Source organism: Hypanus sabinus, chromosome 14, assembly GCF_030144855.1.
Source record: "Hypanus sabinus isolate sHypSab1 chromosome 14, sHypSab1.hap1, whole genome shotgun sequence".
Taxonomy (NCBI): Eukaryota; Metazoa; Chordata; class Chondrichthyes; order Myliobatiformes; family Dasyatidae; genus Hypanus; species Hypanus sabinus.
This window is the reverse complement of record NC_082719.1, coordinates 100,074,065-100,089,814: the sequence shown is the minus strand read 5'-3', so window position 1 is coordinate 100,089,814 and position 15,750 is coordinate 100,074,065. Positions and strand designations below refer to the sequence as shown.

General features: G+C 43.9%; 1 protein-coding gene across 2 annotated transcripts in view; it reads left to right on the top strand.

The window, feature by feature from the left end:
- Positions 1 to 15,750, top strand: part of c14h18orf54 (chromosome 14 C18orf54 homolog) — a 51,092-nt gene that overhangs the window by 19,951 nt on the left and 15,391 nt on the right. For both annotated transcript variants that reach the window (XM_059989715.1, XM_059989714.1), the window contains exons 5-6: positions 6,264 to 6,369; positions 10,516 to 10,650. In XM_059989715.1, the coding sequence (XP_059845698.1) occupies positions 6,264 to 6,369; positions 10,516 to 10,650 (241 nt within the window). The remainder of the gene's footprint in view (positions 1 to 6,263; positions 6,370 to 10,515; positions 10,651 to 15,750) is intronic.

Sequence of the window (15,750 nt, the reverse complement as noted above, 5' to 3'; positions counted from 1 at the left end):
CCAGGGTTCCCAACTTGGGGTCCACGGACCCTCGGTTAATGGTAGGGGTCCATTTTTAAATTGGCCCTTAGTCCTAAATTCTCCCACAAGAAAAATCATCAGCTCTAGAGCTACCCTGTTCCTATTTCAGCGAATCTTCTGTTTCAATTAAGACATCATTCACACCTCTAAAATCCTGCGGTTATAAAAATTTAGTCTGTCCACCATTTCCCTATTGGTCATCTTGCCCAGTCTAGTAAAGCTCCTCTAATCTTTCTCCCAGCAAAATTAATGTTTTTCCTTACTATTACCTTCGTGGTTCGTTTGTTTGTTATGTGCCATGTTGTATGACGTGGGTGATCATGGTCTTTCCATAACTATGATTGTAATTGGCAAATGTTTCTACAAAAGTGGTTTGCCATTGCCATCTTCTGGGCAGTGTCCTTACAAGACGGGTGACCCCAGCCATTATCAATACTCTTCAGTGATTGTCTGCCAGGCGTCAGTGGTCGCATAACCAGGACTTATGATATGCACCAACTGCTCATATGACCATCCACCACCTGCACCCATGGCTTCACATGACCCTGATCGAGGGGCTAAGCAGGTGCTACACCTTACCCAAGGGTGACCTGTGGGCTAGCGGAGGGAAGGAGTGCCTTACACCTGCTTTGGTAGAGACGTATCTCCAACCCACCACCTACGTCTTCTTGATTAATCTGTTTAAGATCATTTAACGTGATATATATACATGGGGCTCATTGGCATCTTGTGTTCTAATTTTCTAAAATGCTGACTGATCCAATGGAGTTAATGTATCCAACATTCCAAAATTTAGCCTTTTAATCAGGGCTGAATAATCCATTTGCAGAATCATCTTTGTTCTTTAAGATTTCTGGTATTCACATCTCTTCATACTACTCCTGATGTCTGACCAATGGCCAATATACCTGAATCATGACCCCCCCCCCCCTATTGTTCCAGTTAAGAGGGCACTACCAAGTGTATGGGGCAACTCACTGGTAGTTAGAAAGGCAAGAATTTTGACTAAAAACCTTTTCTGAGGTAAATTGTATTAAGTTATTGCTGCAAAATGTGAGGTGGCGAGTGGTGGCTAGTCGAGTTTGAAGGTTGAGCGGAGATGGTGTGTTACAGAACTGATACAGATGGAGTGAGCCATTCGGAGAGGAGAAGTTGGCACAGAGCAGATTTGTTGCCCGTACAACTGGCTTGGGTGCGAGGATCGATCGCTTTCTGTGCTGAACTGACCTGAGGAGCTTAAATGTGGCTTTGGGCAAGATGGCGAAATCTTGGCCCTGAGCGAGTCGTAGCAGCTGGGTCTTAGTGCGAGGTATGATCCGCTGGTTAGACAGTTTAAATTCTGCCCCAGATTGGTGGCGAGAGCCAATTTCGCTCTTTCTCCGCGATGGCCCTGAGGCCATGAATACTGCCCTGGCTGTTGTGTTCTGTGTTCACTAATATGGTGATCTAATAAATGAGGCTTTGGGCCTACTCCGGGCTGCTCCAGGGTTCGGATCTGAGGGTTCAGTTTGTTTCAGAATGTTGTTTGTTCGCTTCAATTGTTTGCATTATTTGTGGGGGGTTTTTCCCTTTCACTTGGGCATTGGGTGTTGGTCTTATTTTTTTGCTTTTAATTGGGTTCTTTTGGGTTTCTTGCATTGTGGCTACCTGTAAGCAAGCAAACCTCAAGGTCCTATAATTTATACATTCTTTGATAATGTACTTTGAATGTTGAACTTGTTTTCAATACCATGGCGTATGGCGCTACGCTAACACAGTTAGTGCGATGCTATTACAGCTCAGTGCATTGGAGTTGGGAGTTCAGTCACGGTGTCGTCTGTATGAAATTTGTATGTTCTTCCCGTAAATGTGTGTGTTTCTGCCGGGTGCTCCATTTTCCTCCCATATTCTAAAGCCGTACTGGTTAGTAGATTAATTGGTCATTGTAAATATTCCTAGGGTTAAATAGATAGGTTGCTGGGTTGGCCAGTAGGGCCTGTTCCACGCTGTATCTCTAAATAAATTAAAATTTCCCTATCATTCTGTTAGCATGTTAACTTGTGTACTAGCCAGATCACTCTACATGGTAGAGCTTTGTAATTGTTTGCTTTTATATAATGCTTTTAAAAAATTTTCCTGTCAAAATGGATATTTTCTCACTTTCTAAATGTTAACTATCACAACATTAGTCATTCTGTGTTACACTGCTTTATTCATGAACACTTGGAATACAAGATGAAGTAAGCAGCGATTTCCTTAAACTATTGTAGGTCTTGATATTTTTTCACATTGCAATCTATTGGACTGTTTCTTAAAAATTCTAAGCTCACTGAAGCATAAAAACTCCAACACCACAATTTGTCTTGTAGTGAAGCCTTTAAAAATATGGTGTGCAGTACAGCAGAGCCATCTGCTGATGAGAAATGTGTTTGTTGACTGAATTCGTTTGAAACTTCCAGAACGGCTGAAGTATTGTGTTCTAAATCTATATTCATATTGAAATGTCCTTTTCTCTGCTGAATGGATGGAAAGGATTGTTTTTATCAAAGATGCACCAGTAGAATTCATGAACTTTCAAAGGCTTACTTTTAATGATCATCTAGTGAACCATTCTGACCGACTCCTTTGCCAGTTTTGCTGAGGTATGTTAGAGTGATGAAGGGTCCATAGATTGTTGGAACAGTACAATATTGGGGTGAGTGAAGTTGACTGAAATTTGCCCCCTTTTGGTCAGGAGCCTAATGGTTGAGGGGAATAACTGTTCCTGAGCCTGATGGTGTGGGTACCATGTTCCCAGTGGCAGCTGTAAGAAGAGAGCATGACCTTGGTGGTGGGGATTCATGATGATCAATGCTGCTTTCCTGCATTGACACTCCATGTAGATGTGCCCAATGGTTCGGAGGGTTTTACCCATAATGGGCTGGACCGTATCCCTTACTTTTTGAAGGCTTTTCCGTTCAAGAGCATTGGTGTCTCCATACTAGGTGATATACTCTTTACTGTATTTTGGAAGTTTATAAAAGTTTTAGATGACGTGCCAAATTTATGCAAACTTCTTTGAAAATAGAGGTACGGTCATGCTTTCTTTGTAGTGCCACTTGCATGCATGTTAGAGTGAGCAAAAATTCTTACTCACCTGTGCTTTGACTGAAGTGGCCATCTTGAAGTGTACGCGCCCCGTAACTGGGTTTACAGACCAGCAGAAATAGAAGTATCCGTTGGAGTCTGGTGGTACCGAAAACTAAAGGTGTTTATTAGTAAACCACACAATACAGTATCAAAAATGCAAATATACATATAAAACAGGTTATCAATACTAAACATAGAAATGTAGGAATTATAATCAACAATAATAAACAAGCTCTATCAATGTCTAGGGGTAAATGAATTGTCATTGAAGAATATAAAGTTCAGTTCATGTGTGCTGAGGTAGTTGCAGTTGCTGTATGGTAAGTTGTTGGAGAGAGAGAGAGAGAGAGAGAGAGAGCAAGAGATTGAGCAGCTGCAGCCAGCAAACCTTCTGTTGTATTCTGATTCCGTTGTACCGTTGTGGTCATTCGGTTATGACCCCTCCGTTCTCGGCTAGACCATTCTTCTGTGGTGGACTCGTCACTCTGGCATGAGTGGACACACACACGAGTCCCCACCGGCCCTGCTGTAACACTGAATTTTGTTGACTGATCTCCTGATTCAGTCTTCGAAGCCCCCACCTTCCTGTGGGTGCACAGCACTCGGTCAGTGTCCACTGGTGTGTCTGAGGGGTGTCTCTCCACACCTGTCTTTTATCCCCATTGACAGGGTATCAGCCATCCATCAACTCAAAATGACCATGTCCATCAAATCAGGCCACTCCTGCTGTCTCCTTAGGAATGTTAACAAGCAAAGTAACGTCCTTGCAGCGAAAGGTAAACAATCCAGGAAGAAGCCATAATACATAAATCAACTGTGTCTCTCTCTTATCTGTAGCAGATGTCCCTGCCTCTGTGCTTCATCTCTCTCTCTCATTAGCAATAGCAATAGTTCATAGTTCTCGGGGGGGGGGGGGGGGAATGGTTAACTCTTCACCCCATTTCTATCAGGTCTGTTCAGCACTCATAACAGAAGCTTCTGGGTAAATGCCATTTCAACTCCTTTGCCCATTCCCACACCAACCTCAAAGATAAAGATTAGCTTTATTTGTTACATGGACATCGAAGCATTGAAACACGCAGAGAATTGAGTCATTGATGACAGTTTGATTGCGTGCTGAGAGACAGCCCACAAGTATCTCTATGCTTTCAGTGTCAACTCATCAACCCATATATCTTTGGAAGGTTGGAGGAAACTGGAGCACCCAGAGGAAACCTGTGGTGTCACTGGAAGACCAGACAGCGGGGAAAATTGAAGCCCGAAGTTAGTACTGAAGGCATTACACTCACCACCCTTTTCTAAGCTGACCTATCAGTCCTCTGCCTTCTCCACTGCCAGGGTGAGGCCAGACACCAAGGTGAAGAACATCTTATATTCCATCCAGGTACTTTACTGCCGGTGATAAGGACATGGAATTATCCAACTTCAGGTTACCCACATCCCCTGTGTTCCTTCCTCTCGTGATCCAACCAGGTGCACACACGCATGCACATACACACAGAGACACACATACATGCAGATACACATGTGTGCAGGTGTGCACATACACACACACACACACACACACAGAATTTTCTCCATTCCAGTCCCCTTTGCAGTTTCATTCCCCTTCCCTATCCTCTCCACCCACTCACTATATCTGAGAAGTCTCCTACCTGCCCGTGTCTCTTTCTCTTCCTTACCGGCTTCCACTTATCTCAGCCAACTGCTGCCTCACTTCTCCCCCCACAGCTCTATGTACCTGTGCTAATGCATTATCTCAACCTGAGATTTTGACCCCCTCAGCCTCCACTGAGTTATTACTCGCTGTGCCTTGGTGTCTGTGAGGCAATTAGGAAGGAACATACTTGAGGCTGGCAAAAAAGGGAGGTATCCAAAGCTGAACAAGAGATTCTGCGGATGCTGGAAATGCTGAATAACGCACACAAAATGCTAGAGGAACTCAGCAGGTCGGGCAGCATCTGTGGAAATCGGTAAACAGTTGAGAGTCTCTATGAATCCCGATGAAGAGTCTTGCCTGAATTGTTGACTGTTTATACAGTTAGATATGGAGTGTAGAAGAGTACCAGCTCATGACATTGTGCTGGCCTTTTAACTAATGCAGATCAACCTAATGCTTCTCACCTGCATAGCCCTTCTTTTCTCTGTCATCCATGTGCTAATCTTAAGAGTCTCTTAAATGGGTTGAATGTATCTGCCAGCACCTCCACCCCAGCAGGGCATTCCACATGCCACTCTCTGTGTGGAGGAGGGGGAGGAAAGCAAACACTAACTGACGTCCCTCTACCCTTTACTCTAATACCTTAAATATTAGCTATTTCTGCTCTGGGGAGAAAAGTCTCTGGCTATCCATTCAGTCGATGCTCTTATCATCCTGTATACCTCTATCTAGCCAACTTTCGGGCTTCGCTCTTTGGTATTAACCCAGGGCTCACAGATGATGACAATTAAGGGCCTCGAACTCTGGTCTTGCGAATGACAGGACCCTGAATCTCCTCACCAGGCTGCAAGCCTGACAGCTGAGAACAACCTCACCGCTGGCCTTCGAACGTAAAGCAGAGGCTTAGACTGCCTATTCTTTAATTCCCCCACATCCCTAACATGACCCCCTTACACTACTTTCTGTCCCCAAAGCCATCCCTATGGAGGCAACAGGGTGTTAAAGTTTTTAGCACAACGCTTTACAGTACCTGTAACATGGGTTCAATTTCTGCTACTGACTGTAAGGAATTTGTATGTTACCCCAGTGACCACGTGGGTTTCCTCTAGGTGCTCCAGTTTCTTCCACAGTCCAAGGACTTACCAGTTAGTAGATTAATTGCTCATTGTAAATTGTCTTGTGATTAGGTCAGGGTTTAATTGTGGGTTGCTGGGCAGAACAGCTCGAAGGACCAGAAGAACCTGTTCCACTCTGTATCTCAAAAACTAATTAAATAAACTTTAAAAAACTACATAGTCTGAGTTTTAACTTCAGTTAAGACTGCAGGTCAGTGCCATCTTGGAAAAAGTAAGTCCTTTGGTGAGTTTTGCTATCTTTGATGACCTGAGATATCTGAAATATTAAATTCAGTGATGAAAGTTAATACATTTGCTATTAATTTTTTGGTAATCTTTTTTTCCTTTTGTTTATTCAGTAAATCCCCAGTACCCATAGGCAACAGTGGAGAAGATTGTTTTGAAGCTTCTGATTTTGCTCGGGCCGATGATGGTGGCCATGACTACCTGACGACTTGCCTTCAGGTCAGTGTGGGGTGAATATTCAATCGGTGAAAGTGAATCTGGTTAAAATGTTCCAACTCAGTTGTCTCATCTGTTATATACGAATACAGGTGGCCCCCGGCTTTTCGAATGTTCACTTTACGATAACTCGCTGTTACGAAAGACCTACATTAGTACCTGTTTTCGCTAACCAAAGAGGGTTTTCGCTTTTACGAAAAAAGACGCCCGCTTTAAATGTGTGTTTACCCTGAGAAAGACTACAATGACCGTGAAGCCTTGTGCAGGCAGTTGTTTGCACATGCGTGTACGTGTGTACGTATATGTGTACATGCGTACGCACCGATGTGTTTTTTTTTTCTCTCCAAACCGATTTTGGCTCGCTGTTTTCCCGAGTTTGATAAGTGAAACTACACCGTACCTACAATATTTCTACTTTATATGAGCTGTATATTTATCATATCATTCCTGCTTTTACTGTATGTTAGTGTTATTTTAGGTTTTTTGTGTTATTTGGTATGATTTGGTAGGTTATTTTTGGGTCTGGGAATGCTCAAAAGTTTTTCCCATATAAATTAATGGTAATTGCTTCTTCGCTTTACAACGTTTCAGATTACAAACGGTTTCGTAGGATCGCTCTACCTTGGGATTGCGGGGGAAACCTGTACAGTGAGCGTTGAAATGAAATTTGTTGTTTCTGTGGAGAAGAATACCTTTCAAGTTTGTCTTCATTCCATTCTCTAGGATATCAGAAGTTGATAGGGTTGTTGAGAAGGCATAAAGTGGGTTGGCCTTCATTAGTCGGGGGATTGGATTCATGAGCCACAAGGTAATGTTACAGCTCCATAAAACCCTGCATAGACCACACATGCAATACTATTTTCAGATCTGGGCCCTTGTAGGAGGGATATGGAAATCTTAGAGAGGGTGCAGGGAACATCTATTCGATTGCTGCCTAGATTAGAGAGTGTGTCTTACGAAGACTGGTCGAGTGAGTTAGGGCTTTTTCGCTTTGGCGTGAAGGAGGGTGAGAGGCGACGGCAGAGGTGTGTAAAATGATGAGAGACATAGATGAGTGTATAGCCAGACACAGAGTAGTGGGTGCTTGGAATTCCCTCCCATGGGTGGTGGTAGAGGCAGATACATTAAGGGCATCTAAGAGGTTCTTAGACGCATGGATGAAAGAAAAATGGAGAGTTCTTTGAGAGGGCGGAGTTAGATTGATCTTTGAGCAGATTGTCCACAGTCTTAAGAACCGTAAATTAATTGCTGATTGGAAATTGTCCCATGATTAGGTTAGGGTTAATGGGGGGTTGTGGGGTTCTTGAGGCAGAGTGGCTCGAGGGCTGAAGGACCTACCCTGTACTATATTGCTAAACAAAGGGTCATCACAACATTGTAGGCCAAAGGGCCTGTACTGTGCTGCAGTATTCTATGTTCTATTAAAGCAACTGGTCATTTATTTTCCCATTATCTTGTTCAAACAAAGCGAGATCTGTGGAAGTCCCGGATAGTGAAGCAATATTCTGCTGTGAGCCTATTCACACAGACAATTTACTTTGCCATTTCTTCAGCTCTTTGCAGTTACAGCCAGTCAGACACATAGTTGCAAGTAACTTTCACTCAGGGACACTGGAAAGCAAGACAGCTTTCATACTGGACAGCACTCTGGCTGAACAGTGAAGGTGGAAGGGCTGCTGAAGAAGGGTTTTAACGTGAGCTGATGCAAAGTTAAGTTTTTGAACTTCTCAGGGTGAAGGGAACAACATGAACACTGCAAGCGTGTAAGCGGACAGCCGGTCAGTCAGATTCTAAAGAACAAAGACATCTTTAAAGCTGGGATCTAGGACAGAGTCAGGTCATCTTGAGGCTTCAGCTCTTTGAAGCTTCAGTAAAGGGAGACTTCAGACAGAGAAAGCAAAAGAAAAACTCTAGATTTAAGTTTTTTTTCCTTCCCTTTATTTCTGCTTAGCTGGGACAGTAGAGGGGCCAGGCAGGATAGTTGAAGCTTCTCTTGTGGGATCTGTGAAAGCATGGAGACCTCTAGTGTCCCTGACAACAACAACTGTGAGAAGTGCATCCGGCTGCAGCTTCTAATAACCTGCGTTAAGGAGTTGGAGCTGGAACTGGATGAACTCTGGATCATTCGGGAGGCTGAAGGTGTGATACATAAGACATATAGAGAGGTAGTTACACCTAAGATGCAGGACACAGGAAACTGGGTGACAGTCAGGAAGGGGAAAGAGGTTAAGAAACCAGTGCAGAGTACCCGTGTGGCCATCCCCCTCAACAACAGGTATATCACTTTGGATACTGTTGGAGGGGTTGACCTAACAGAGGAAAGTCACAGTGGTCGGGTCTCTGGCACTGAGTTTGAATTATATGGCTAAGGAGTTCATACCGGAGGGAGGGCATAAGATTTTCGGATCATTGGACTCTCTTCCAGGGAAAGTAGGACCCCTACAGAAGGGATGGCTTGCACCTAAACTGGAGTGGAAATAATATCTTCGCGGGAAGACTTGTTAATGTTGCATGATTAGGTTTAAGCTAGAGTTGTAGGGGGATGGGAACCGGAGGGCCAGAACAGTTAGTGGAGAGTTTGCGGAGGCAGATATTGGTAAGATCTCGAAGTTAGGAATCAAAAGGTTGAGCATGGTGCGCCCAGTGTCCTGAGCTGCATATATTTCAACACAAGAAGTATCGTAGGAAAGGTAGGTAATAGGGCTGAAGACTTGAGACAATGTGTAGTGAGGAGGAGCTATTGATAGGGGCAAAATTACAGTCAACAGGATGCTGTAGTGTAAAAGGCAAACAAAATCGAAAAGGGTGAATATTCGACTCAAGGTGTTATTTAAATGCATGCAATATTGGGAATAAGGTAGCACTGTTGCACATTGGCAGGTATGATGTAGGCATCAGGTATCATGGCTGAAAGAAGATTATAGCTGGGAGCTTAATGTCCAACAATACACAGTGTATCGAAAGGACGGTGCAGAAAGGCAGAGGGGGTGGTGTTACTCTGTTGATTTAAAAAATGAAATCAAATCATTAGAACGAGGTAGCATGGGGTCAGAACGTGTTGATTCTTTGTGGGTAGAGCTAAGGAATTGCAAAGGTAAAAAGACCCTGATGAGAGTTGTATACAGACCACAAAATGTAGTAAGGATGTGGTCTACAAACTAAAACAGGACGTGGAAAATGCATGCCAAAAGGACAATGTTACAGTAGTCATGGGGTATTTCAGTATGCAGGTAGATTGGGAAAATCAGGTTGGTATTGAATTCCAGTAGAGAGACTTTCCAGAGTACATATGAGATAACTTTTTAGAGCAGCTTGTGGTTGAGCCTACTAGGAGATAAACTATTCCGGATTGGGAATTGATTAGAGACCTTAGGTAAAGAACCCTTAAGGGCAAGAGAACATAGTATGATCGAATTCACCCTGAAATTTCAGAAGGGCAAGTGAAAGTCAGATGTATCAGTGTTACAGTGGAATAAAGGGAATTACAGAGGCATGAGAGAGGAGTTGGTCAGAATTGATTGGAAAAGAACACTGGCAGGGATGATAACAGAGCAGCAACAGCTATAATTTCTAAAAGCAATTTGGAAGGCACAGGATATATACATCCCAAAGTAGAAGAAATATTCTAAAGGAAAGAACCATGGCTATCTGGAGAAGTCAATCCAACCTAAAAGCCAAAGAGAGGGCATATAATGGAATGAAAATTAGTGGGAAGATAGAGGATTGGGAAGCTTTTAAAAACTAACAGAAGCCAACTACAAAGTCATTAAGAAAGAAAAGATGGAATACGAAAGTCAACTACCCAATAATATTAGAGGATACTAAAAGTTTCTTCGAATACATAGAGTGTAAAAGAGAGGCGCGAGTGGGTATCGGACTGCTGGAAAACAATGCTGGACAAGTAGTAAAGGGGGACAAGGGAATGGCTGATGTACTGAATAATTATTTTGTACCTGTCTTCATTGTGGAAGACGCTAGCAGTATGATGGACGTTCCAGGTGTCGGGGGCATGAAGTGTGCGAAGTTACCATGGCCATGTACCTATCCCAACTTCTCTTAAATTTTGCATTTCAACCCTCATCCACCACCTCTGCTGACTAAACTTGTGAAGCTTAATCAAAGTGACACCTTGTTCTTCTTGACTTTCAGAGGAACCACCCTAGCTCGCTGGAGGCTTCTGGAAGAAAGCACCATGGGCCAGTTGAAGCACTCAAGCACATGTTGTTCAGTTTGCAGACAGTGCAGCAGAGTCTGGAGAGTGAACATGCAGAAGAGCGTGAGGAGGTCAGAGCGGTAAACTGAAAAGCTCTTTGGCGACCATGTTGGAATGGAGTATTACAAATTAGTTGCTTAAACTGTCAATCTATTTATTTATTTATGCTCTTTTTGCACTACTGATTTAATTAATTCTTTATACTGTATATATTTCTTACTATAAATGATAGTTTCTTATTATGTAGTACAGTGTACCGATGACACAGAATAACAAATTTCATGACGTTCAGTGATAATATAATCAGAATCAGGTTTAATATCACTGGCATAGTGTATGTTGTGAAATTTGTTCTCTTGCTGCAGCAGTAGAGTGCAATACAAAAAAACTATAGATTACAGTATGATAAATATGCACTTAATTTCATACAGTATATGTGTGTGTATATATATGTATATAAAAAGTATGTATTTTTAAAGAGTGTATTTATGTTATTGTTACAATGTGCCGTGTCATTTGATGTGGGTGATCACGGTCTTTCCATGACTGTGATTGTTCTTGGCAAATTTTTCCACAGAAGTGGTTTGCCATTGCTCCTTCTGGGCAGTGCCTTTACAAGACAAGTGACTTCAGCCATTATCAATGCTCTTTTGGAGATTGTCTGCCTGGAGTCAGTGGTCGCATAACCAGGACTTGTGATATGGACCAGCTACTCAGACAACCATCCACCACCTGCTGACATGGCTTCATGTGACCCTGATCAGGGATCTAAGCAGGTGCTACACCTTGCCCAGCGGTGACCTGCAGGCTAGCGGAGGGATGGAGTGCCTTACATCTCTTCTGGTAGAGATGTATCTCCACACTGCCACCCATTTCCTTATCCATAGAAATAAGAGGCTCCACCATTTTATTTTTGCTTTCCTCTCCCTTCACTCTGCTCCTGTTACTGAATGTTTTCAATTTTCTTTGTTCTATTAATGCTTAATAGAACGATCATAAAGCAACAGGTTTTTGCCTTGTTCCTGACTTGGAAATTGCACCATCTCGGATCGCAAGACCCTGCAGCTGATAGTGAGGTCAGCTGAGAAGATCATCGGGGTCTCTCTTCCTGCCATCACGGACATTTACACTACACGCTGCATCCGCAAAGGAAACAGCATTATGAAGGAGTACACTTTATGCAGTCCAGTGTAGGTCTGTAGTCTAGTGTAGCTTTCTCTGTGTTTTTTTTTTATTACTTAGTTCAATCTAGTTTTTTGTACTGTGTCATGTAACACCATGGTCCTGAAAAACATTGTCTCATTTTTACTATGTACTGTACCAGCAGTTATGGTCGAAATGACAATAAAAGTTGACTTGACTTCCAAAAGAACCTTGAATTGAAAACATCAAAATCCCACACAACCAAAATGGCCCTGCAGAAAACTCTTCAAGATAGCTTAAAGGGAAACAAAATTCCAAAAGACCATAATTGGAATGTTTTCTTTTCAATCTGTACTGTTGCTACAGAGTTCAATGTTTGAATTTATTATAGACAGTAGTTCCAAGGGAAAAAAAACACAGACAGAGGGATACAGACACTGTCTAACTGAGTCCCTCCAACACATTATGTGTGTTGCTCAAGATTTCCAACATCTGCAGAATCCATTTGCGAGGAAACAACGCATTAATTTAAATCAGATTGCAAAAAGCATGACCCACAACTTTAAACTATTCAACATTTGATAAAATTTATCCTGTAGCATTTTAGTTAAAAAATCACTAAATAATAGGGAGGCCCAGTAGTGTAGTGGTTAGTGTAACGCTATTATAGTGCCAACCCCCTGGGTTCAATTTCCGCCACTCTCTAAGGAATTTGTGCGTTTTCCCTGTGGGTTTCCTCCAGGCGCTCCAGTTTCCTCCCACATTCCAAAGATGTGCAGGGTTAGTCGGTTAATTAGTCACATGGGTGTAATGACCAGCTCAGAAAACTATAAGCATTCTGCTTTCCCCCAGTTCTAATGGAGGACAGCCGACCTGAGACATTGACTGCTTTCTCTTTCCACGAGTGCTGCTTTGACTGTCTGATCTCTTCCAGCATTTCTGTTTTTCTGCCTCTATGAGATGGGTATCTGAGCAGAGTGTTCTCCTAAGGTGCCTGAGTGGTGCCTGAGTTGCTTTTTAATGTATTGAGGCCCTCCCTTGGTCAGGGTTGCATCCCGGCTGTCTGTGATACACAAGCTAGGGCAGTACGATACGAGGAGCAGGTTGTTTCTCATACAGCAGGCTCCCCTCTCAATGCAGCTGACAAATCCAGAGGAACGGCAGAGACCAATACAGTTTGACACCAGTGGCGTCGCAGGAGTTGCCAGTCAGCGTTGAACTCATTGACCAAATCCAGCTCCGCATTTTTTCTCCGGGTTTTACTCCCAAAACCTTCCCTGCAAGGCACCTTTCTGTAACATATCATTATATATATTGCTGAGTATCTTCAACTCTTGGTGACCCTATGGATTGTGTAGATGTCCATAGGGTTTTGTGGCAAGATAGATTGCCAGGCTTTTCTAATGCTACACAATTTGGGATCCGGATGGAATTGAACTCAGGACCATCGAACCTGAAGTCCAGTGCTGATGCCACTGCGTCATCGGTTGGCCTGGGTGGTGAATGAGGCCTGGGAGCTTGAGGGTTCAGCACTGATTCCTTGCTGTTCCTAGTAGTGCATTCTTATGGACCAAGATCTCAATGTTGTCCCTGGGATTTGACACCCAGCCCAGGTGTCACAGCTCCAAGTGCTCCTGTCACCATCGGGATTACTCTGGCTTTAACCTTCCACATCCTTTCTATCTGCTCTTTCAAGCTCTGGTGTTTCTCCAGCTTCTCATATTCTCTCTTCCTGATGTTACTGTCTTGACCACATTTATTACGATTGCTTCTTCAGTTCCTTGTCCAGTGTTACTATGTCTGGTTGGTTGGCCAGTACCTTCTGATCAGTCCCACAGGATCTTAGCTGTTCCATTCTCCATACCTTCTCGGGCTTTTCCCTTGGGACTGGGGAGTGTCCAATCCATACTCAGCGCAGATATTCCTGTGCACAATTCCTGCTACTATGTGCTGGATGGTTTCAGCAGATTCCTTACACAGTCTGAATCTTGGGTCTTGCCTGGTGTGATAGACTCCTGTTTCTATTGTTCATGTACTCAGTCCCTGTTCTTGTGCAGCCATGAGCAGCGTCTCTGTGCTGTCCCTCAGCCCTGCTATTTCCAGCCATTGGTGGAACTTCCTTATGTCAGCCACTTCTGATATCTGGTGATGGTTCATCCTGTGCAGTGGTTTGTCCTGCCATGGCCTCTGGTCCTCTGGCTCTGCTTCACCGACTGCCATATCCCCTGCTTGCTGTCTGAGGTTTCTCCTAGCAGGTTGTCCTTAGGGGCCATCTTCCTGACATACTCATGGATGTTTCACATTTCTCCCAGGACTGTGGCCTTGACATTTCCAAGTCCCCATCCTCCTTAATTCCAGCAGGTGTACAGCTGCTCGGCTTTGGACTTTGGATGGAATCCTCCATATATCATTAGCAGTTTCCAGGTCTTGACGTCAGCAGGTTCCAGTTCATTCCTTGGCCTGTGCTTTGTTGTGATTGGGGTATCTAATGACTGGTAGGGTGAATGTGTTGATGGCTCTGATCTTCTTCTTCCCGTTTAGCTGGCTTTTTAGGACGTCTCTCTCCTGGATGTTGCATCCTTCCTTTTGTCTTCATCATGGCTTCCATGCATGTGCAGGATCTCCAGGTATTTGTAGCTGTCCTGTACGTCTAGTATATGGCCTTCAGGTAACTCATCAACTTTGATGAGTTTGCCTCTTTTCATTTCCATCCAGTTGCACTTTTCCAGTCCAATGACATCCCAATGTCTCTGCTGTGCACCCTTGTTGGATGGATTAGTGAGTCAAATGTCTCTTCCGTTTCTGGTAAACAGCTTGATGTCATCCATGTACAGGAGGTGGTTGGTGGTCTCTCCACTCCTGGATCTGGACCCATGTCCAGTCTCTGAGATGATCTGGCTGAGGGGTTCAAGCCTGTGCAGAACAGTGATGGGGATAGTGCATCACTCTGGTATATTCCACATCCGATGGCCACTTGTGCTATTGACTTCGAGTTAACCTCTAGCATTGCATTCCAATGGTCCATTGAGTTCTTGATGAAGGTCCTTAGTGTCTTGTTGACCTTGTACAGAGACAGGTATTCCAGGATCCATGTGTGGGGCATTGAGTCATATGTTTTCTGATAGTCAGTCCAGGCTGTGCTTAGGTTGGTTTGCCTGGTCTTGTGGTGTCACATGACTGCGTTGTCTACCAGTAGTTGGTGTTTGGACCCTGTGGTTCCATTACCAATCTCCCTCTGAGCAGGTCTCAGGAATTTACACACATGTTCCTTCAGCTCGGTGGCCATGATGCCTGACTGGAGCTTCCACGTTGTTGACAGGCGGGTTATAGGCCGGTAGTTAGATGGTGGTGCTCTGTTGTGAGGACCCTTCTCTATGAGTACTGTCCTTCCTTGAGTTAACCAGTCGGGGTGGGAACCTGCTTCAAGCATCTAGTTTATCTGAGCTACCAGCCGTGTTGTTAGTTTGTTCAGTTCAGCCTACAGGCGTGGATCACGTCAGGCCCTGGTGATGTCCAGTTCTTCATACTTGCTCCCCCGTTGCTGGACATCTACTGCTGTGACGTTGACTGGTTCTTCCTCTGGCAGATTGCAGAGGCTCGCTTGTTGGTCTTTCAGCCATTGGGCTCTGGCGTTATGTGATGCTTCTTTCTCCCATATACTCTTCCAGTACTCCTCAGATGCTGTATTGGTAGATTCAGGTACTGGCATGTTGTTCCCCTGGAACTGTGTGAATACTCTTCCTGCTTCTTTGGAGAAGAGCGCATTTATTCACTTGGCCTCTGTGTCCTTAGTGTACCCCTTTAGTCTGGTAACCAGAGCTGTTAATTGTTGCTTGGCAGTTTCCAGGGCTCTGTACTTCCTTTGGTAGCCAGGATGAGTCTTTGAGCTTCCCACCTTTCTGCAGCTCAGTTAGTTTGCTGATCTCTGCAATTGTGGTTTTCATCTTGGCTTCCAATTTTAGTCTCCAGGAGGAGTTATAACAGTACTGTCCACTGTATTTCATGTTGTAGTCCAGCATTTCTAGAAC